Below are 22,761 nucleotides of genomic sequence, written 5' to 3'. Positions count from 1 at the left end.
TCCTTTGATGATTGCATGATATTTTTTAGGACTTCCTCATCCCCTGCTAGGTACTTAAATCTCACACTTTAAAACCATGTGAGACATGCGGAGAGACCAGTCGAAGAATAACAAAGGCAGACACCAGTTTATCCTTTTGTTCTGTTTTCAAGCCCGCACTTTTAATCGCTTGGGAGGTGTCGGACTCGTACAGGCATCCACGCGGCCAAAGTACACAACACAAATACACGCGCTCACAAGCGTAAAACAAAACAACACAGTTCTGTCAAAAACGTCACAATAAATAGACTCATCTCATTCCATATTCTGTTCATAATTCTTCTGTACAGAGATGATAGCGTGTGATTTGTGTACAATGGAAAAGAGCAACCACACACGCGTATGATGATGAAGATGTAAACAAAAGGGCCACACGATAATTTAAGATCATGCAGAGGGATCCAGAGTGCGCCTACTTGAGGCACCGAATAATCACAAATACAGTACATCTTTTCTCTTTGACCTCCAAATGAAGTTGCATACACGTGCGCACACAACAGGGAAGCACAAAAGGCGGAATGTGATGGATTGGAGACCGGAAAAAAACACAACAAAACCAAAAAAAAAAAAACATCTATTCTTCCAGAGTACGGAAGGCGTTCTGCATATCTTCCAGCAACTGCGCATACTCGCCCTTTATCTTGGCCTCGCCATCCTTCACCGGGTCCTGCAACGAGAAGTTTGATGAATCCAATGAAAAAGGTTGATCGCAATAAAGTAGGATTATTTCGGGATTTTGTTCACATTCATTGTGTGTGAAGTTGACATAAAAATCCCCAAACCTTAAATTTCATGGAGCTGATCCTGTAGAGGACTTCTCCCAGGTGCTCGCGGATCATGGCCCAGGTGATCTTGTTGTCGCTCTGCGCCGTGGTCTCCACTGCGTGGCGCGCCATGTCGTAGAACGCGATCATGTTGGACAAGATGCCCACCGTCTTGTAAAAGGGACAGAATCTGTGGAGGAGCATGTGCTGTCACTTCACTCATTCATTTCAATGTTCGCCAACATGTTCGACTGCATTACATAAATCCAGCATCAGCGAGAATCTGGGCTTTTACAATAAGGCCTTATTGCATTGGCTGATAGCCAGCCAGCCAGCTAGCTAGCGATCCAGCCAGCTAGCTATCCATCCAGCCAGATAGCCAGCCAGCTAACTAGCCATCCAGCTAGCTAGCTAGCCATCCAGCCAGCTACCCGGCTAACTAGCCAGCCAGACAGCTAGCTAGCAATTTAAAAATCTGACCTGTCATAAGGCGTGTAGCCATTCTGTTGCAGGAAGTCGTCTTTAATCAGCTTGGACACTTCCAGCGTGATCTTGTCCGTTTCCGCCAGTGACGCCTACCGCAGCAAAGTCATCAGGTGAATACTTCTCTCTCAAGTCCCTTTTTTTTTTAAACTTCAATGGCGGCAAATCACCTTCCCGACAAGCTGCACAATCTCAGCCAGGTCCTCCTCCTCCTGTAGGATCTCCTTGGCCTTGGTGCGCAGCGGCACAAATTCGGCAAAGTGCTTGTCGTAGTACTCATCCAGGGCGCGGGTGTACTTGCTGTAGCTGATAAGCCAGTTGACCGAGGGGAAGTGTTTCCTCTGGGCCAGCTTCTTGTCCAGTCCCCAGAACACCTGACACGAGAAGACAGGACGTCATAGAGCGTAGTGTCATGGAGCACAAGCCATCGGCAGTGGCTGAGTACGGCTCGTTACCTGAACAATACCAAGCGTGGCTGAGGTAACGGGATCAGAAAAGTCACCACCAGGGGGCGAGACACTAGAAACAAAACACATTTTTTAAAAAGGGACGTACTGTAGAAAACGTGTATTATTTTTTTTATCGCTTTTTTGGGGGTCTTTACTCACGCTCCGACAATGCTCACGCTGCCCTCCCTCTCTGGGTTTCCTAGACATTTTACCCTTCCGGCACGCTCGTAGAAGGAGGCCAGGCGGGCTCCCAGGTAGGCCGGGTAGCCGCTGTCTGCAGACAGCAACACAGAGCTTATTTTCACATACCTCCCAACTTTGATGCACTGGCTCCACCTTAGGGCCACTCTTGTTTTGCAATTCAAATATTCCATACAAGCAAAATATCTTAAATCCACAAGAATCTCAACATGTAAAATATTCAAAGGAAGAATTTGTTATATTAAATTTAAAGTGATACCAAAAATAAAATCTGCACATTTTACTACTGTCAGACAAAGAAAGATTTAAATTTAGATTTTTAATGAAGCTATACAATATATTATTGAGATATACAGGACAATAAAAGCAAAATGAATTGATAATTTATTTTTTAAGAAAATGTCAAATTTAGCTTGTGTATGAAAAGAACAATAACGTAAATTTTTGTCTGATTCAGAAAAAAAAGACTACCGTCAGTTTTTTCCAAGAAAGTTGAATGCAACAGCAATTTTCTTTTTTTTTTAATATATTTTTTATTTAATGTAAATATATATGTCATAAAATGTGTTGGCTATTTCATATAGTTAAACATGTTTTTTAAACAACATTGTAAAATAAAATCGGCCGAATACTACACTGAAATTAGTTTTTTTCCCCCTCTTGGCATAAAATACGGAATTTGGATGTAAAAAACAAAATCACATCTTTTTTTTAGATTGTTTTGTAAAGTAAAAAAAAATCCTCAACCAAGAAACACCTACACTGGATAAATTGTATCTTGTGTGGTTTTTGTTCATACATACGGGATCATATCAATCATGAATAAAACTTTTTTTTTTATTCTCCTTTTTTTTTTAACTAAGCAGTCTCTGCACTTACCAGCGGGCATCTCAGCCAGACGTCCCGAAATCTCCCTGAGAGCTTCGGCCCAGCGGGAGGTGGAGTCGGCCATCATGCTGACGTTGTAGCCCATGTCTCGGAAGTACTCGGACAGCGTGATTCCTGTCCCCCCCCAAAAAAAAAACAAAGCAAACCTATCAAGCAAAGAGTGACGGAGGACTTTTATGATGGCCGCCAGCATGTACCCGTGTAGATGGAGGCTTCTCGGGCAGCTACGGGCATGTTGGAGGTGTTGGCCACCAGAGCTGTTCTCTTCATGATACTTTCAGTCTTGCCGTCCACCTCCATGGTCAGCTATATGAGGAAGGTAAATAAACAAACAAACAAAAAAAATGTATCAAGAGAAAAGTCCACACAAAAAGGCCGGAACTGAGATTCAAATGGAACTGCGGGGCAGACGTGTTAACCACTGGGTAACCGTATCGCCTCATTCTCTGAATGAATCGTTATTTTGTTCATCGATTAATCTTGTCAATTATTTTGTCAATGAATCTGTTAAAATAAATCAAATAAAAAAGAATCATCATCTGAGGATTTGGAAAAAGGTATCAAAACTATGAATCGATGATCAAAAATGATCGATTAATGTGATCATCCATTAGTTGTCGATTAATCGTGACACCTCGAGATTCAAGAACACGACACTTGGGATTGCATTTTTTCACAATTGTTTTGAAAGCCATTTGAGAAAAGACGACAGATTTCTTTTGTCTTGCGATTTTCTATTGTCCACAGATATTTGTTTTTATTCCTTTTTGACTGCTTTTTCTAGGCGGTATGTTGTTGCTTTTCAAAATCAAGTATCAAGTCGCTGTCATTCATGTCAATTTTCCATTTCAAAATTAAACATACATTTATTTTAACTCGCTCTTCAAATTCTGCCGAGCATCATGTGCGCCAAAAATCGAGAAACACCTCCAAAATTTGGAGATGCTATTATTTATTTGCTTCTTTTTTTTGGTTCCGGTGGGGTTTGGGACACAACCGGTTGTGCCGCGTCAATCCTGCCCGGCAACAAATGTGCAACGTAGGACATCAAATGCAATTGTGAGAGAAAATGGATGGGAATGAACAACAAAAACACACAATAGTGATGATGACATGAACTGGTAGCTGGCAACGTTTCCTACCTCGGGGAAATCTCGCAGCACTTCTGACATCTCGTTCCCGCGCTCGCCGCAGCCGACGTAGACGATGACGTCGCTGTTGGAGTATTTGGACAGCGACTGGGAGATGACGGTCTTCCCGCAGCCGAAAGCGCCGGGAATGGCTGTGGTTCCTCCCTGCACGCACCTGGAATTCAAGCAAGAGGTTCAAGAGATCCACGGCGGAGGAGCGCTGCGTCTTTACGAGGGGGGGGGGGGGGGGACATTTCAAAGGACTGACGGGAAAAGGGCATCCAGGACTCTCTGTCCTGTCAGCAGCGGGTGATTGGCGGGCAGCTTTTCCGTGACGGGCCGGACTTGTCTGACGGGCCACACCTGCACCATGGTGAACTTCTCCTTCACACCCTCGAACTCCAGCTCCATCACCACGTCCTGAATGGCGCGGTGGGACGAAATGTCACTGACGTGTTATTAACCCTTTCAGGGACAGCGGTTACCACGGTGGACATCTTATCATTAGCAGGTTACCGGTTATCTTTTTTTTTTTTTTGTGCTTTAAAGGGTTAAAACACTTTGAGAGTGTTTTTTATTTGTCTCCTTCAAACCAAAAATAATGTGGGGAACTCACGGAGAGGTCATAGTTTCCAGGCGGCGCCACGTAGGTCACAGTGCCCCGGTTTTTGGGCGGGAGCATGATTTTGTGCTTGATGAGGGAATTTTCATACACCATGCCGTAGATGTCGCCACCTGTGATGTGACTACCAACCTAACACAGACAAGTGGAAAAATCCATGGGAATCAACTGATGACCCGCCATCCCTGATCTTGTTATTAGGTCCCCACGCCCACGTACCCGCAGACTCTTGACGGGGGAGAATTCCCACTTGATGTCTCGGTTGAGGGCTCCGATGTTGACGCCTCTCGGGATGTAGATGCTCTGCGTGAGGTCGTTGATGTCCTTCAGGGGTCGCTGGATGCCGTCGAAGATGGAGCCCATGATTCCCGGGCCCAGCTCCACGGAGAGCGGCTTGCCGGTACGCAGCACCGGGTCGCCGACGGACACGCCGGCTGAGTTCCAAGGTCAGGGAAATACAAAGAGACTCTTCCTCATTGTAAAATATGGGTTACAAATTTGCATCAGACCATATGATGTCAACATGTATCATGAATGGAGTGAATTTGTATCGTATTATAATTGAGGTGAACCATTTTGTAGCATAACTGGATTGGATCAGATAGTATCGTAATTGAAATTCATGGGGATGGATATCGCATCAGCCTCTGTGATGGAGATGCACATCCAGAGCATTTCACCGAGCGGGTACAGAGACTGTATACTTCACATCTGGCCTTCAACAAGGATACATGTCTCCTCATAGACCTGGATGGTGGCCATGTCGCCCTCCAGCCGGATGATCTCTCCCACCAGCTCGCTGTGTCCAACACGCACCAGCTCGTACATGGCTGCCCCTGCCATGGCAGTCGCTGTCACCACTAAAGTGGAGAAAAAAAATTGTACATAAAAAAATAAAATAAAAATACGGGCTTCAGGAATATGCTGCACCACAGAAACAATGTGGCAGTAACCTGGTCCGGAGACTCCATGCACATATCCAAACTGGCTCTCTCTGTCCTCATCTCGGATCTTGGGCAGCTTGGATGTGTCCATTTTCACTGGTTTCTAACTAGGAGGAAAAAAAAGGAATCATGTGCATCAGTTGTGGCCCTTAAACACTTTATCCGTGACCTTCACTGTCCCTCCTCCTTGGCCTGGGAGGCTGCTTGTCTAGTGTCCATGGAAAGTGTCACCATTCGGCAATTGACGTAACTGCAGCAATAATAATGAATAAATGTACGTGCAAATATTGACAATATTACGTTTATGTGTGTGTGTGTTTGCTTGATCATATCATTCTAATCCTTCTTGCATTCCACATAAGGACAGTGAGCAAAACCACAATGCTTGATGATCATGTGACCGTGGCACATGACTTACTGGCCAGATGAGGAAGTGGAAAATAAGCATTGAGCGTGCACACCGTGACTGTGAATGGGGAAGATAGCAATCCCCATTTTTAGTATGGTTCATATTTAACAATAGATCGTCATCACTGTACTTGGGTGAAAAGGTGTATAGCTGGTCATGTGTCCTCCTTAAACTGAAGGGAGTGTGTGCGTGGAAAGGTAAATACCATGTGATTAGAATTTTACATGTAAGTGTCACAGTCCTGACGTCCTGGTGTCAATTGGAAAGCTTCTTCAAAACGAGTTAACCCGTTTTGAACTCGGCTAATTCGTATTATTTCTAACGAGTGCTATGACACATGTTTGGCGCCCCTGATACATTTGACGCAACCGTGTCGCCTATTGTAATTACAGTGAAGAACCTTCAAAATAAGCCCCCCCCCCCCGCTTAGACTTCATGTTCATATGACAATAATAAGGTTGTTCGGTAACACTGACAGAGTCGCTCTCGGCCTGAGACAGAACAGGAGGTCCCCGGCATTTTTGCCGCAATGGGTTGCTAGCCTTAAAATAACAAGCAATTCTGAATTAAATTGCGTACGCGTCGGTGTCTGAACAACGACAGGTTGTCGTAAGAATATACGTGGCTCACCGTGTGGTCGCGAAGTGGCTGTTTTGCTGTCTTGCTTCGAGAGAAAACGACGCGCGATGGAGTGCGTGACAGCAGCAGACAGAGGTCAGCTGACTTCATTCACTGGACGGAAGCTGCCGCTGCTCGGGCCGCCATTTTGGGTCATCCCCCGGAACTGCACGAAACAAAATCAATCCACTATAAATATTTTTCTCAAATGCTCGGATATCACGTTCGAAATTTATTGATATTGAATCATGTATATTAATTTTATGATGATGTAATTTGAACAAATGGCCAAGTGACTTTTCGAAAGTAGCGAAGGCAAATCGAGCACGTGACTAATATTTATGCACTGACGCTTGAGCCAAAATGTAGTCGCTCGAGAAATGAATCTGACTGTAGTGACTTTAGCGCTCATTGTTAACCCCTGAGAAGGAGTGTTTTTTAAATCCATGACTGGCTCTAAGGCCTGCTGGGTTTTGCATTGAAAGGGGATGAACAGTACACATTTCGATTTGTTTTCTTTCCTTCTTTGTCTTGTTTTTCTCAAAGCTCTGTTTTATATATTTTTTTAATGTTATTTTATGTATGTTTTTGAGTCTCAGCCTAAGAGAAGGCATTGGCAGGTCACTAAAATACATTAGCATTTCCTCTCATTCTATTTATCATGTTCTTAACCTACTTACTAGCAAGGGCTGAATAATTTTTAAAAAAAGAATCTAACTGCAATTATTTCCTCCTTAATGCTGCGGTTTAATATCCGATTATTTTTCATGGTGGTCATCACATTTATTTTATTAAACAAGCACAAACAATAAATTCATCCGTTACAATAAACGATATGCGACTTATAATATGTAATTGTTTTGGTCTTAGAGGTTGGGCTTATGCTTCGCATAAAGTTGAATGAACCATGAATTAATTTAAAGGACAGTTTATTTTTATTTCGAGTTGTTATTTATTAAACATTTTGATTTGTAGTCTTTTAATCGTTCACTGTGACAATTTCATAAAACTCTACCAAACGCACGCACATACACCCAAATTTATCTTTTTTCCCTTTTATTCTCACAAGTGTCCGAATAAAACTAGTGATTGTTGTTCCAACATTTTAAACGCTCAAAAGAAACACACACAACCAACAAAAACTTTTACTGTAGTTTACACCACGACAGAACAAAATCAGGGCACACGCGGTTGTATTTCACCGCTAGTGCGCGTGCGCGATGCTCCGAGTGCGCGTGCGCCGGGTCAGGGTTGACAGTCTCCCCACAATCGTGGAAAGCGGTGCGGCGGCTAAGCTAACCGTCGCAACGAGCTACATGTGGAGGGTAAAACGAGAAGGCATCCCCGACCCCAACTCTGTCAAATCTCCCCGTGCTCGCCAATTACGACGCTAAAAGTCGAGACTCGGTGAAAATTATATCCGTTTAGGATGAAAGGGTGAGTGTTCGCTTCTTAAGGTTCGAATCAAGTCGTTGCCGACTGCATTTTATCACCTGGGGACGAGACGGCGAGGCTAGCCAAACTAGCTAGCTTAGCCTAGCCCGGCTAAGCTATTTTTAAACTCGATACCAGAGCCGGTGGTAGATGAATAAGAAGAAGCCCGCGACAGCGCCGTTGATGACCAAACGTCATCGCCGATTGCCCGCCGATTTCAAGCCGCTGCGTGTGGAATGCTTGCGGCTGTTTCGAACTAGCGAGCAGTAACTAACCTACGTATGTGCGTTTTTTCCCCCACGTTAATTAGAGAGCGGGTAAAGTGAACGTTCGTTTACTGAATTCACTCACCAACTAACTAATTAATCAGGAAACCGCACTATGTTTCTGTGTATACAAAATAACGTCAAAGGTTAATTTGGGATTTTGGAATGTAGTCACTAAATGTCAGCAATGACAAGTGTGCGTTTTTGGTCAAGAGGGTTCATCTCGCGGCTTGGTGGTTCTTGCGGGTTCGAAACTCGGCTGTGTGAATTGACATGTTCTTTTTTTCCTCCCCAACTTCTTCTACTTGCATTGTATGTTCATTGAAAACCTTTCAGAACACCCGTAAGCATGTCTGAGTCCACGGTTTAAGTCAGCTTGCTTAAACTGCAGCTGACTCGACATCCTAATGAGAACAAGCGCTATAGAAAATGGATGGATGGGTTCAGTTCTTCCTCACCTTTCTCCTGCATTGTCAGTGGAACTGTGTTTGTGTGTGTGAGAGAGAGAGAGAATGGTGAGCAACTAAGGCTGTTGTGTGCACAATACATTCACACCAGAGCCATTGTTTGTAAAAATAAAAATAAAGCAACAGAATTGCACCGCATATTTCCACGACACGGGCACAGTTCATAGTAAAACTACAACACAGCAAAACTCATCATTGTTTTATAACGATGTAATGATAATTTCAGATTTTTCTCCTGTGGTCGTTTGTTTCTGTCCGTTGGTGATGTCATCTCATGTCCCAAAAAGCCAACGAAAAAGCACAGCACTACTGATCGACTGCACTGATGTGGGGCTTTGTGTCAGCCCTTTGACCGTTTTGCTGTTGTTCCAGTAGCCGGATCGAGCTGGGGGACGTGACGCCCCACAACATCAAGCAGCTGAAGCGCCTCAACCAGGTTATCTTCCCCGTCAGCTACAACGACAAGTTCTACAAGGACGTGCTCGAGGTGGGCGAGCTTGCCAAGCTCGGTAAGGGACAACCACAATTAACAGGTTTTTTTTCCCCAAACAGTTGGAACATATTGTATGTCTGTTATTCTTTTATCATGTACAGCGGAAAACTTAACCGATTGAACACCTCGAAGATGTACAGTTTGGAAAGGATGATTAAATTGAAGTTTTGGGGGGGGGGGGGTTCTCATTTGGCAGCATACTTTAATGACATTGCGGTGGGCGCCGTGTGCTGCCGAGTGGACCACTCTCAGAACCAGAAGCGATTGTATATCATGACACTGGGCTGTCTCGCGCCCTACCGGAGACTCGGCATTGGTGAGCTACACAAAATGGAGGAAAATGTTTTTTTTTTTCTCTTAAGTGTTGTTTTTTTTAAATTGTTTTGCTACCTGCAGGTACAAAGATGCTGAACCACGTGCTCAACATCTGCGAGAAGGACGGCACTTTTGACAACATTTACCTGTGAGTGTCCTACGTTTTCCGATTTAATGGACATTGATTAATCTGTCATCATAAAAAAAATGTATTAAATGCAAAGCAAAACTGCTCTTTGAATAAAATGATCGCAACGGTACACTATTTGCATTTTGTTGGAACAAGTGTAAACCATCCATCCACCCATTTCCTACTCGTTCATTATTTCTCACCAAATACATTTCAGTGGCCGGCAATTAAATGCAGACTTTCGCTATTTGCATGCCGGCCCAGTTGATATTACTCACGAACAGTGGTGGTACACACTGAATTTAAAACTAAAGTGAGTTAACAGCAGCCAACTCTCATTCACCGACACCCATGTCACTCACCAGATCATGTTCCGTCTTTTAAAGCCAGACAGACAGTCGCCAATACTACAGTAGAATGTGAGCACGGCGACCCCAAGAAAAATCTTTTTTTTTATTCAATTACTTGATTAATCAATATTCTAACTCCAGATTTTCATTTTTTTTAATCATTCCACCAGTCACGTGCAGATCAGCAATGAGTCGGCCATCGACTTCTACCAAAAGTTCGGCTTCGAGATCATCGAGACGAAGAAGAACTACTATAAGAGGATAGAGCCGGCAGACGCGCACGTCCTGCAGAAAAGCCTGCGAAGCCCGAGCGTATCGTCGAGCAGAGAGCTTCAGAAGACGGAGTAGAGGAGGGGGTGACGGGCGGACGGACGGACCGACGGGCAGGCGGGCATCACCCGCTTTTCGGAAAAACCAGCACACTTGACCTGCGCATAAAAGATCTGTGACAAACGCCCCCCCCCCCCTCCCACAAGGATGCTTTCAAAGACAAAATTGGGGAAGAAAAAAAAAAACGCTTGGCAAATGAGTACATTTGGATTGACTCCCCCTCACCCCTGTTTCCTCATACAGCTGATTGACAAAGTGTCCAAAAAAGTGCTCCTCTGATTGACAACCTGAGTGTGGTGTTTGCAATGCGTACTTTGTGCGTGACTTGGTTTTGATGCAGTTCTAAAATGTTAAATGGGGACAGGGGGCTGTTATCCTTCGTTTCTGGTTTTGAAATGGTTTAAAAGACCGCACATGATGGTTTGTGTGGTTTTTTTGGGGGGGGGGGGGGTGAATGTTTTCTCCGTTGGCCATGAGAAACAGTTAACAGGGTGGTGGTGTGTTTGAAATTCATTTAAAACCCCATTTAGCTGTTCTTTTGATTTTTGTTTGGTTTTATTTTTCACATTGCAGAGGTTGAGCGTTTCAGAGGTTCTCCTGGGTTTGGGAAATAGTATTGAATGTCAATGCGTTCTTCTGCAAAGGGGAAACACTTTTTTTTTTTTTTTTAATGGAGGGCGACACGGCAGAGCTGGTCGCCCCCCCAACAACTTCCTGCCGAGAATTGGCCGCCGAAGTGGTCAGCTTGTGGTTTTTCTTTTTGAAGCTCTTGTGCGAACGTGTGTGCGTGGGTGGGTGGGTGCGTGCCTGCGAGCGTGTTTTACCCAGAGGAAGCTCTGACTCCGTATGCATGCAAGGAGACTTGTGTCCTCTCTACTGTAGAATAAGCATGGTTTCTTTCTTTGAAGAATTTTATCTTTTTCTGGAGCTCTATATTGTATGACTTTTTAACGTCTAAATAAATGACTTACTATTTGCAGTAAAGATGCTGTCTGTCGTCAAGATACAAGTATAAGGGAAGGAAGACAAATTACTCACCCTGTGAAGGATCAGAGATGGTATCGATAATTGCTTGACTAACTCTTTGCTGTGTCTTTCAATTTCCGGCTTTATGGTTTTGACACGGTTCCTCTTCCAGCACACGATGCACACGAATTGAAAGTATGAAAACAAAACAAAGACTCGTGAGGAAAATTATGTATTAGAACAGCCTGCGAACCAAGAAATTAAATATCCTGCAACTCGTTTTGGGTTAAATTTCGGAAGAAAAAAAAATTAAGACTTCACCAGCATACAAAAGTGGTTGAGATTTACGCACATCCATACCGGTTTTTGATTGGCTACTTCGCCCATGCTTTGAAATCTGATTGGATGTTTTCCCTAGGCGCCCGCCTCTTTTTACAGCTCGGATTGTTTTGGGAGCTGGGTTGAAATAGCATGCTAGGGAGTTAGCACACAGTTAGCTTCTCAAACATCTCTGAAGTTGTCGTTGGCGCTGACACCTAAATAAAATGTCCAAACTACAGGTGGGTGGGAACATGCCCTCTTATAAAAGCGTTTTTTCAGCGGAGTAGCGACGAAACGGCGCTCGTTTTCGGGTTAAAAATTGAGCTAGGCTAATTATTAGCGAGCTAGCCGGGGTAAGCACATATTGCTACTTAATTTGTTTTTGATTCAACAGTGTGCTAACTAAATAAAGCCACTGCACAATATCCAGAATACGCGTTTTGTCACACTTTGCGTACAAACGCATGCAAATGAGTCAAGAGTACTTGCAATGCTATCTAAAGGTTGTGTGTTGCAGGAGCATTGTATTTTTTAATGGGGCAACGGTTGTTTCTAAGCCACCCTGGGAGAAGTTCTCCAATTTACAGTATTTTTAATTTATTTTATGCATGTAGTGTCATCGTGGATATTGTTGCATGGATGTTTGCATTGCAGGACGGCCACAGGAAGGATCTCAGGTCAAACTGGTGAGGGTGTGTTAACCCGCCTGTCAGGCAACAGTTTGGGAAAGGATGCCTGAGATCACTGAAACCGAGACAACTGGTCGAAAACCAAAGTAAATCTTATTTGAATTATCACCGCGGTTTAAAATAAAAGTCCTGTTAAATAATCAGCTTTGTTTCCCAACTATTTTGCAGAAAGAAGAAAAACAAAGAATCCCACAATGCTGGTAAAATATTCAAACGTTTAAATGTCACCTGTCTTGACCTTGCGGTCACCTACATTTCCACTCTTGTATTCAGTTGAGCGGCACCGCAAAGAGAAGATAAATGCAGGGATCAACCGCATTGGCAATCTGTTGCCGTGTTCACAAGCGCTAAAACAGGTAAAACGCATTCGAGTGCTATTGTAAATTCAATTCAGTTCACTCACCCTTGTCCCGTGTATGCAGAGTAAGAACATGATCCTGGACCAGGCCTTTCGCTACATCACGGAGCTGAAGAAACAAAATGACACGCTGCTCCTGGAAGGCGGCGATAAAGTCCAAGGTAAAGATTAGATCATGTCAGAATACAACAAATTGTAATGCTGATGAAGAATCCCCTTTTTTTCCCCAACAACACTAAATGTTATTTTTCCTTTGATAGTAGCAGGACAGGTGCTTTCCATGAAAGCAGGCATATACCGTATTGGTCCGAATATAAGACGGCGCTGATTATAAGACGACCCCCTCTTTTTCAAGACTCAAGTTTGAAAAAAGACTTTTTGAACACCATATTAATTTTTATACAGAAAATAATTACAGTACATCTGAAACAAATGATTCTAACAATATATAAAGCATGTCATTTTGCCTCATTCAAATCTTAATATCTGAACATTTAAATATGTAAACTAAAGCGCAATCACATTCGTAAATGAATGGCTTCTGGTTTTTGAAATGTAAATTACATCATAACCTCTCCTCAGCTGCAGGTTTACCTGGCCGATCTTCGACCCACTTTTCTCCAGATTGTCGCTACGTTTCTCCATTTTCTGTTGTCTCTTGTATTATTTTCTTCTACTGCTATTTTTATTTTTATTCTTCGTGACGGGTTCACTTTGGCCCGGGAGTCAAGTTCAGCATTCGCTTCAATGATATCTGGCGCCATCTAGCGTCGTGAATGGGTATAACGTCTAGACCCCGAATATAAGACGAACCCCACTTGTTCAGTCTTATATCATATATTCGGACCAATACGGTATATATTTTTTTGACACATGAGAGCGAGAGAGAGATGTTTTCCTGATTGTGATTTCTGGCAGAATTTACTGCATTGGTGGAAGTATTTTTACGTAATGCTATACAGCCTGGGCATGGGACAAATGGTCGTATGTTCTTGGCTTCCACAGCGGAGGAGATCCGCCGACTGCGGCATCATTGCGAGGAGCTTCGCAAGGAGAGCGCCCACTACATCGAACTCCTCAAAGCCCACGACATCAATTTCCTTGAAGACCCCACGGTCCACTGGAAGGGCAAGCGGCGCTGTGCCAAAGTGGCCAAAGTGACCCCCACTCATCAGCTGCCCAAGGGCATCATCGTCTATTCCAACGGCAACGTGACGTGCCCCACGGGAAAAGAGACCGCCCCCGGGAAGCAGCCCTCGGAAACCTTAATCCTCCAGCCCCCTTTGGAGGCGAGCGCAAGCGTGAGGGTGAACGGAGCCTTGCTCCAAGTCACCACTTCCGCCGCGTCGCTTTACTCCGGTTCGAGCGTCGCCCAGTCGACGGCAGGCCTCGCGTTGGTGGAGCAGCGTGCGATCGAGAAGACGCCTCAGCCGCCCTCCGTGTCGTACATCACCCTCCAGCTCCCCGCCGTAAACGCCGGGCTGCCCCAGCCCCCCGCCGCCTCCGCCCAGACCAACGTAGCCCCGCCTTCAGCGCCTCCACTGCCCGTCTCCTGTCTCGCCACAATAAATCAGACTGTGAGGGACACCGCCCTCAGGACTGTAAGTTACACTGGCATCCCCAACAGTCAAGCCCTTCTCCGAGCGGGGGCGGCGGGCAGCACGCAAACCACGTGGACAACGCTGCAGATGGCGGGCAACACGGTGCAGCCCGTCTGCCAGAGTCTTGGTAAAACCACGCAGGCTGTCCGCCAGGTGACGGTGTGTCCCGCGGGTGCCAAGCCTCCTCCGGTTCGGCCGATTCAAATCCAGATGCAGCCTCCTCCTGCGCCTGCACAACAAGCCCCCGTCACCGCGCATATTCAGGCAAACCCGCCGCAGCTGCGCCCTGCCGTCCCAGTCCTCGCCCCGCAACCTCGGTGCGCCGTGCTACCGCAGCCGGCCGTGGTGGCCAATCCCGCCGTCGTTTCCCAGCCCCAGTCGGCCGTCCTCCAGCCCGCCTCGCTCGTTCCCCACCCTTCGGCGGCGCTGATCCCTCAAGCTCAACCGCAGGCCACCGTGCTGCCGCTCCTCCGGACCATGCAGGTGCTGCAGGTCAAAGCGAGCGGCGCGGCGGCCGCGGCGCCGCAGAGCAGCAACAACAACAACCCCAGCGTGGTCATTCTGCAGCAGGCGAACTCCTGCCCCAGCCAGCCGGTCATAAGAGAAGAAGCGAGCAATCCGGCGCCCTGTCAACATATCGTCATCATCCAAGCTTCTAATCACGCTGCACCCGCCCCTCAGAATCCCAATCTCGGCTTGGTACCCGCCGCCGCCCCTGCCGCTGCCGCGCCTTCTTCAGCGCCAGCCACTCAAACAGCCAACAGTTCAACATCAACATTGCAGAGCGTGGGCGGGAAGCAGCTGGTGCACATTCTCCCGCGTCCGGCGCAGCCTCCGGTGAGCCATTCGTCACAGGCGAGTCAGACACCTGCCGGAGTCCACGCGACGCCACAGACCATCACTGTGAACGGGCAGGTTTTCGCCCTAAAGGCCATGAAGACTTCGGACAAAACCGCATCCCAAAGTACAATTCACCTGGTCCAGCCGACCACCACGGAGGAACCCACCACCAACGTGGCTCTCAAGAGTCTCGGGGCCCTCAGTTCTCTCAACCAGAGCATCTCCCAGGGCCTTCCGCTGAGCATCTCTAGCCAGAGCAACAACAGCGGCCCGCCCGCAGCGACTCCATCTCCGGCGGTGCAGCAGAAACAACTGGCTCCTGCTCCCGGGACCGTCCCCGAAGCCGCAGCGGTCCTGCCTGTCCAGCAATCGAAAGCGCCAGTCAAATCTGGACAAGCGGCGAGTGCGGCGAAGGCTGCCGGAAAGAGGCTGCAGACGACTCTGCATGCTAAGCGATCGGTGGCGAAAAGGACGAAAGCATCGAAGAAAAGCGTGCTCAGCCAAGCTAGCTCAGACGAAAAACAGATCGCATCTCCGGCCTCAGACGTTCCTCCGGTAGCTGCTCTGACCGAGTCTGCCGGAACCGTACAAAGTGTCACTTCCCCACAAAGCCCGTCGAAAACCGTTGTTTGCGTTACATCCAGCGGCCCGACTGTACTTGATCAGCCCCGGCCAAAAAGCGTCGGCTCGGTCGGCGCGAATGCCGATGATGTTATTTCCAGTCGAGCGAGCGCAAGCGTTGCCGCGAACGCACTTGCGACTGTCAGCGCGGCGCCAGTCGCGGCTTCGGCGATCGGAGCCGTGGCCGCGAATGACAAAGCGGCCGCAGCTTCAAACGGGAGCTTGGCGGCGAGCAAGCCTGTAGAACGCGAAACGACCGGCACCGTGACTCGCACCACGCAAACTAACTCTGCTCTTCCATCGAGGGTATCGAAATCAAGCGGAACCGTTTTCACGGCTGTGACTGGCGGTGATGTCGCGAACTGCCCCACCGCCGCTCACGCGGCACGTCCTACTTCGGTTTGCGCCACAGCGATCGTCCCGACAACTCAGAGTACACAATCGGTATCCTGTCCACAACAACCCAACAACATCAAATCGGTGCCTTGCGGTAAAGAACCTGCTTCTTCATCCGCCGCGTCCACAACCTCAACTCCGTCGCCGTCGGTTGGCGCTTGTACGACACGGCAGCCCGACCCGAGCGTCAGACTTCCTCCGCCGCCGGCGGCGGCGGCGGCGGCGAAGACCCGACAGGCCCAAGAAGAGAGGCCCGCTACAAGCTTAGCATCGTCCGATGCAACGCAGAAGAAAGACTTTGTGCTATCTCACGGGGTTTACACGAACCTAGATGATCAAACTCTGGAGCCCCCCGTGACGGATTCTCCCATGTCGACGGTGGCGGGGGGAGGCAGAGGCTTCTCGGTGGCCTCCATGCTCCCTCAAGGTCAGGACATGAGCGCTTCCTCTGGCTCCTTTGGAACGTTTACCTTCACATCCGAGCAGGCCGAGATGCTCGCGTTGGCCATGTTGGAACAGGACAGTCCAGGGAGGAGGGCTGGAAGCTGCGTCGGGAATGACGCCGCCGCCGCCGCCGCCCCGGCCGCGTGGCAACCGCCAAAAGGTCCCGCTAGTCGGGAAAAAGCCACCGCCGCGCAGCAAGCCAAAGTGAGCAAACCCGTGGACGCGGTTAAACCTCCCGGTCAGGTGTCCGTCAGAGGGCAGGGTGGCGACGGGTCCGTCGGCGGGACCGGCGGAAGCAGGCAACCGCAGAACCCGGCGGCTCATCTCATCACGTATTCCCAGTCGCAGTCTCTCCCGCAGGTCCAGACTCAGAGCTCAGCCCAAAGCGGCACCGTGGCCAGCTTGAGCGTCAACAACCTGATCAGGCCCAGCTCCTCTCAGCAACCCTTCCCGGGATCTCCCAGTCTGGCGGGCCAGCAGTGCTCGGCGCCCTCGCCCGCCGCCGCCTCGGTCCACATTTCCCAATCGTCCAACAACACGCTCTCGCCCTGCTCGGGTGCCGGCCAGCTGAACGAGTACGCCCCCATGAAAACGGCTTTGATGAGGGCTCAGGCGGAGCGGCAAGTCAAGATCCTCTCGAAGCGGCAGGCCCAGGAGGAAGTCATGCTCAACGGCGGCAAACGACCCAAGGCGTGCCCGGCGCCGGTGCCCGCCGTGGGCCACATGGACGTGAAAGGGGCGGACCACGGGCAGATGATGGGCGGACAAATGCCTCCCTCGTCGAGGATTAACTCCGAGGGCTCCCTCTTCTCCACAAACTCCTTCATGAGCACCGTCGTCCGAGCCGCGGACGCGCACTGCCCCCCCGAGCAGAACCAGCCGGGGGTGCTCCACCCGCCCCGGGGTCATCCGCAACATCCCGCCGCCCAGCACCTGGGAGGCAATCTGTACATGAAACAGCAGCAGCAAGAGCAGCAGAGACACCACCTGTACCATTTGCAACACCACCTGACCCAGCCCGACGCCGCCCAGTGCCACTCGCTCCACCAGAGGGCGCTCCAGCAAGAGCAGCACGCGCAGAAGAAGAGGGGGCTGGTCCGAGGCAGCCAGAGCGGCTCGCCGGCCGCCGCCCTGCAGCAAAAGCAGCATCACCTCGAAAAGTCCGCCGTCCAACAGCAGCACGCGCACCCGCAACAGGCGGCGCATCAGCATCAACAGTCGCATCCGCAGCAGCGCCAAGTGCCTGCGCACCAACAGCAGCAGCAGCAGCACCAACAGCAACATCATCAACAGCTGCAGCAGCAGCAACAGAACTCCCACAGCAGGCACCAGCAGCATTTGCAACAACAGATACAGCAGCAGCAGCAGCAGCAGCAGCAGCACTTTCGACACCAGGAGAAAAGCTGCGAGGCCCAGGCAGCAGGAGCCAGAGCCCACCACAACAACCACCTGGCGCAGCAGGACCACCTCAAGGTTGGTCGTCGCCGCTCGTATCGTCAAGTGGTAACTCGAGTCCACGTTGGTCAAGTTCCAATACATGGAGGGAACCGGTTTACAACTCTGTAAAATTGGTTACCCGATACAAATGGGACCGTTTTGCGACTCCTAATTGTACAACCAAAATGGCAGACTTCTCGTGTTTTTTTTTCAGGCGTTTGTTTTTGTGGACCCACTCATGACCAGGGTGAAAATACCACGATATTTTTTATTTTATTTTGAAATTTGCCTACTTTTATTTAATTTTCAGAGGTAGTTTGTATTGCGTCAAAGAGTAAACTACTATTCTCAAATAACTATTTGGTCTGCAGGAATACAGCACTACCAAAATAATTACATTTGAAATGAAACCCAAAAGCTTGCGAAAGAGATGAATTGACAAAAACGAACATTTTTGCCATAGATATAGTTGGCGATAGTACTTTTTTAGAATCGCAAACAGTCAGTTCGTTTTTTTTTTAAGCATTATTTTATTTTGTTGCCAAAAGTATTTTGTCAGTTTTTAGTTCTTTCCTGAGTTTTCATTGTTTGAAAATTATACTTTAATACAAAATTAGTGATGTTTTATTTTCTACAATTACTCATGTAGAAAGATAAATTACCCGAATAAAGACGGATCTAAAACGAAGCATTTTCAACAAACCTCGAATTGAAACTGACTGAAATGACATTTTGCGACGTGACACGACGTTTGTATTTTGTGCGTCACCCCTCAGCCTGGTCAAGATCACACTGCCATGCAGAGGATGATGACTTCAAGGACCCTGGATCATCAGCAGCAGCAACTCATCTCGCCGCCCAGCAATCCGGCGTCGCGCTCGTCCGAGCTGTCGTGCGCGCCATCGCGCCAGGAGCGCCACCGCGTCTCCAATTACTCTGCCGAGGCGCTAATCGGCAAAAGCACCACGAGCGCCGATCAGCAGCAGCAGCAGCAGCAGCAGCAGCAGCGCATGGCTCACCATCTACCGGCGAGCCGCGGCGGCGCTGCGCCGGAGCAAGGCGACCCGCGCGGCTACATGGACGCGTCGGGACGAGGTAAAGCCAACGTGCCGCACAACCCGCAGGGCCGAATCCCGTCGGACCACCCGGGCCCGAACGACGTTCAGCGCGTGTCGGAGTGCCTGCCGTTCAAAAGCATCGCGGCGGGACCAAGCGCGCATCAGCTCGCTGGTTTCGAGGCTCAGGTTTCCCGAGGGAGCGACATGGCCGCCAAGCCGCAGAGGGCGCAGCTGCAGCAGGGAACCTTCCGCATGGGCGCCGGCCCCCCGCCAGACGGCAGGAACCGCGTCTCGGGTGGCTACGCGGGGGTCCATCTCGGGCCGCAGGGGTCGCACGTCGGACCGGCGCTGCTGCGCGAGCAGGAAGCCTGTCACCAGAGTTTCATGCAGAGCCTCCTGTCGCCCGAGGGGAACCACCAGAGGACGGCACAATGCTGCCCGCCGGTCAGCATGGAGTACCCCTCGGTGGACCTCCAGGTCAAAGCGTCCAGCCCCAGCCAGAAAGCCTCCGCCATGAACAAAAGCCACATTTCTCAGGTCAACACCAATATGCATGGTGGCGTGCGGGCGGCCCACCCCGCAGAACCGGGCCGCCCTTCGGCACCCTCCAGGCCGCCAGTCAGCCAGCATTCACGGCACGCGCCGCCTGCCAAGCTGAGACCGGGCGAGCGGCCCCGCCCGGGGACGCTGCGGCCCGGCAACCCCTTCGAGCCCGAAGGCCATCTGCCCCTCCCGTCCGGGGGCGGCGTGCTCCTGGGCCGGACACAGTCGGGCGGCGAAGCGCGGCGCAGCACCATCGTACGCTTCATGGCGGACGGCACCCAGGCGCCCGGAGACAACAACCTGGTGGCCGAGCAGCACCTGGCGCAGAACTTCGGTTTCCCATTCATCCCCGAAGGCGGCATGAACCCGCCCATCAACGCCAACTCCACCTTCATCCCGCCCGTCAGTCAACCCAACGCTTCCTCGCGCACGCCCTCCCTGATCCCCGTCGAGCCGCAGAACACGTTACCCTCCTTCTATCCGTCCTACTCGCCAGCCGCCCACCCCAGCCTGCCGGGCGACGTCACCCTGCAGTACTTTTCCAACCAGATGTTCACCAGCCCCGGCCCCGACAAGCCCAGCGCCCCGCCGCCCCTCAACAACCGCTTCGGCTCCATCCTGTCGCCGCCGCGTGCCGTCGGCTTTGCGCAAGCCAGCTTCCCGCTGCTGCCCGACATGCCACCCATGCCCATCGCCAACTCGTCAGGCATCACGCCGCACATCTCCAATTTCAGTCTCACGTCGCTCTTCCCAGAGATCGCCGCTGGGATGCCCACCGACGGCTCGGCCATGCCCATGTCGCCGCTGCTGTCGCTTGCCAACGCGTCCGCCGCCGATTCGGGCAAGCAACCCAACAGGCCAGCGCACAACATCAGCCACATCCTCGGACACGACGGCAGCTCAGCCGTGTGACCGAGGAAACGGCGACAAACGATGTGAAAAGGGGCAACTGTTTCGATCGCATTTGTTGTCATGTTCATTGATCAGTTTTTTTTTTTGTTTTTGCTTCAAGCTTTATGGGCAGCGTTATCGGTTTGTTTGTAAAAGAACAATCCAGTCTATGTTTGGAACAAGAACTCTTTGGTTTTCTATATGTTGTTGAAGAAGAAACCTGCAGCATTAATGTATTTGACTAACTTATATCAGGTTGTTCTGTACAGAATCAAGACTGTTTTGTAAATACACACGTTTCATATCAGAAGGTTAGATTGTGCATTTGTACATAAAGAAAATTAATAAAGTTTATAAGGGGATGTTTGAAATCTCTGCCTGCTGAAAGTTTGTCTCACAATTAGGTGGCGTGCTTCGACTCCCCTACGCTATGAACATTTTGTCGAAACAGTGCAATTTAAAATGACTTTAAAAGGTTTCAAAATGTTTTTGTAAAACAAACTAAGAATTTTTAAAGTGTGTTTAATAAAAATATTTTAGATTTTTCTGGAATGTTAGTATTTCAAGTGAAGTATTTTATTTAAATAATTTAAAAAATGTTTAATTCCTGCCTGTACAAACTCCTCGCAATTTACTCCTCTCTGGGCAGCCCTCCCCTCCCCTCCCCTCCCCGTGCCGGACCACAGTTCCATGGTTGGGGACATCCGATTTACAAGAGTAATTCGCTACACATTTATTTTGATCTTTTTTTTCACAGTCAAGAAAGAGGAAAGCATCAAAAATAGCGTACGGCTCGGTGCCTACCTTGCCTTCCTTGCTTGATGCAGAGCTGGGTTATACAACGTGAAAGCGCTTTCGAAGGCTCCCTTGAAGCAGTTTCTTTTTATTTTAAAAGTCTTTGTGACTGCTTAACGCTTTCGAACGCTCCTTGAAGCAGTTTTCCCTTTTGGGAGCCGTTCCGTTCAATGTATCCAGTCGACATTGGGCCGTGCTTCGCATTCATTCATAACAACGCGGCTGTTTCTGGCATCTTTGATTGGCTGAATGTCGGACGTCGAGGAACTTCCGCCTGGCTACAGCACGTGACATAACAAAGACGTTAACAGTCCGTTTTCTTCATTAAAGAGATGCAAAAAGCGAATAAACATTATAAACACTTTAAACTCTATTTTGGGGGAGAATTAAAAGATTTGCGAACTTTTATTCGGCTAACGTCATTCACTAAAGCTATTAGATTTGTGATTGGATGATCAAACATGCCGGGTGTGGAACTTCCGCCTACAAATGCAATAGATTTCCGTCTGCGCCTTTAACCGCGGAGGGACTACAGTACAACAAGTTTTCACTTTACACTATAAATTGGCGAACTGCTGTAAAGTTTACCGCAATTCGTGATGCACGTCGCCAATGAGGGTGACGCGGTGCAAGAGTAAACAACAGAGATCGAACCGCTCGTCTATAGAAAATAGTGGTAAATTGACTACGAAAAAATGACCCGTAACTCCATTTGTACGGAAAAAGGGAGTTGGTAACTCGAGGTTCCACTGAAATGACCCAAGGACCACGAGTAGCCCGCGAGTCGCTTCTAAAATTAAAATCCGTGATAGGACATTGTGATTTTGTAGCAATTTTGTAGATGTGATTACAGTATATGAAAATAGGAACATTGGCAGAGATTTATACAAATAAAGTCCGGCATATTGATATTTACCCATTTCCATATTCTTGTGAAAAATCACGAACTCATTCAATGCCAGACCGTAAAAACTCGTTTGCATGAACCCTATCGTTTTTGGTGTTTTTATTAAAAAATATGAAGGGCTTCGCGCACCTCCCTCGGTAAATATCAAGGCTGTGGGAATGATTACAGTATTATATATCACCACTAGATGGAGATGGCAGGAGTGACTTTGAACAGATCTTGGTCCACAATTCGTCCGAGTGTGGGCTGAGGTACGGCGATTCTGCGTCCCGAGGTGGCGTGCGGAAGCTGTGAGGTAGTGAGAACATGGATAAATACCGGCAGCTAACTCAACAGAGCATTTTCAAATTAAATAAAAAAAGATGACGAAGTCCCATTGTCATCTTTGACGAACACACGCGCAGCTCAACGGTATTGAAAACTTAATACATAGGTCATGCATCAGTGCAGTGTCTTAACTTGCAATAAGCTATTTTGCAATCAAAGTGACCTTCAATTTGAGAAAAATGGCTGGCATTGAATGAGTTATGATCAGAGTCTACACAAAAGTTATTAATAATTA

At 48.5% G+C, this 22,761-nt stretch overlaps 3 protein-coding genes across 5 annotated transcripts; 2 read left to right on the top strand and 1 right to left on the bottom strand.

Moving 5' to 3' along the window:
* Positions 1–127: 127 nt before the first annotated feature.
* atp6v1ab (ATPase H+ transporting V1 subunit Ab) lies at positions 128–11,541 on the bottom strand. Of its 2 annotated transcripts, XM_086101499.1 has the most exons (16): positions 11,371–11,541; positions 6,560–6,713; positions 5,530–5,623; positions 5,308–5,436; positions 4,796–5,010; positions 4,571–4,708; positions 4,223–4,374; positions 3,967–4,129; positions 3,022–3,130; positions 2,816–2,938; positions 1,895–2,009; positions 1,742–1,805; positions 1,457–1,660; positions 1,284–1,378; positions 822–993; positions 128–706 (listed from the first exon to the last, which is right to left on the bottom strand). In XM_086101499.1, the coding sequence occupies exons 2-16, from the start codon at positions 6,656–6,658 to the stop codon at positions 614–616; spliced, it is 1,965 nt and encodes a 654-aa protein (XP_085957625.1). In that variant the 5' UTR covers positions 6,659–6,713; positions 11,371–11,541; the 3' UTR covers positions 128–613. The 2 variants fall into 2 exon arrangements, with proteins under 2 accessions (XP_085957625.1, XP_085957626.1); XM_086101500.1 differs by lacking the exon at positions 11,371–11,541 and having other exon boundaries at positions 5,530–5,627; positions 6,560–6,700.
* naa50 (N-alpha-acetyltransferase 50, NatE catalytic subunit) lies at positions 7,777–11,316 on the top strand. 2 transcript variants are annotated; one of them, XM_086101502.1, is made up of 5 exons: positions 7,777–7,984; positions 9,090–9,223; positions 9,404–9,523; positions 9,604–9,670; positions 10,173–11,316. In XM_086101502.1, exons 1-5 carry the CDS (start codon positions 7,977–7,979, stop codon positions 10,348–10,350), a joined length of 507 nt encoding a protein of 168 aa, XP_085957628.1. In that variant the 5' UTR covers positions 7,777–7,976; the 3' UTR covers positions 10,351–11,316. The 2 variants fall into 2 exon arrangements, with proteins under 2 accessions (XP_085957628.1, XP_085957627.1); XM_086101501.1 differs by having other exon boundaries at positions 7,780–7,984; positions 9,087–9,223.
* Positions 11,542–11,729: 188 nt separating the features above from the next.
* usf3 (upstream transcription factor family member 3) lies at positions 11,730–20,868 on the top strand. Its single transcript, XM_086102367.1, has 7 exons — positions 11,730–11,858; positions 12,274–12,394; positions 12,477–12,508; positions 12,582–12,664; positions 12,731–12,827; positions 13,672–18,041; positions 18,782–20,868. The coding sequence occupies exons 2-7, from the start codon at positions 12,351–12,353 to the stop codon at positions 20,516–20,518; spliced, it is 6,363 nt and encodes a 2,120-aa protein (XP_085958493.1). The 5' UTR covers positions 11,730–11,858; positions 12,274–12,350; the 3' UTR covers positions 20,519–20,868.
* The last annotated feature ends 1,893 nt before the right edge of the window (positions 20,869–22,761 follow it).

Source organism: Hippocampus guttulatus, chromosome 21 (genome assembly GCF_054856545.1).
Source record: "Hippocampus guttulatus isolate MCC_2025c chromosome 21, RoL_Hgut_1.0, whole genome shotgun sequence".
Lineage (NCBI taxonomy): Eukaryota > Metazoa > Chordata > Actinopteri > Syngnathiformes > Syngnathidae > Hippocampus > Hippocampus guttulatus.
The sequence above is the reverse complement of the archived record's forward strand: the minus strand, read 5'-3'. Positions and strand labels throughout refer to the sequence as shown.

Coding starts and splice junctions, on each gene's coding strand:
- usf3 (XM_086102367.1), top strand. CDS start 12,351: ATGCCTGAGATCACTGAAACCGAGACAACTGGTCGAAAACCAAA. Junction 12,395..12,476: donor ACAACTGGTCGAAAACCAAA/GTAAATCTTATT, acceptor ACTATTTTGCAG/AAAGAAGAAAAACAAAGAAT. Junction 12,828..13,671: donor AGGCGGCGATAAAGTCCAAG/GTAAAGATTAGA, acceptor TGGCTTCCACAG/CGGAGGAGATCCGCCGACTG.
- atp6v1ab (XM_086101499.1), bottom strand. CDS start 6,658: ATGAAGTCAGCTGACCTCTGTCTGCTGCTGTCACGCACTCCATCGCGC. Junction 5,437..5,529: donor GCATGGAGTCTCCGGACCAG/GTTACTGCCACA, acceptor TCTCCACTTTAG/TGGTGACAGCGACTGCCATG. Junction 4,709..4,795: donor CCCCCGTCAAGAGTCTGCGG/GTACGTGGGCGT, acceptor TGTCTGTGTTAG/GTTGGTAGTCACATCACAGG.
- naa50 (XM_086101501.1), top strand. Junction 9,224..9,403: donor GGGCGAGCTTGCCAAGCTCG/GTAAGGGACAAC, acceptor CTCATTTGGCAG/CATACTTTAATGACATTGCG. Junction 9,671..10,172: donor ACTTTTGACAACATTTACCT/GTGAGTGTCCTA, acceptor TCATTCCACCAG/TCACGTGCAGATCAGCAATG.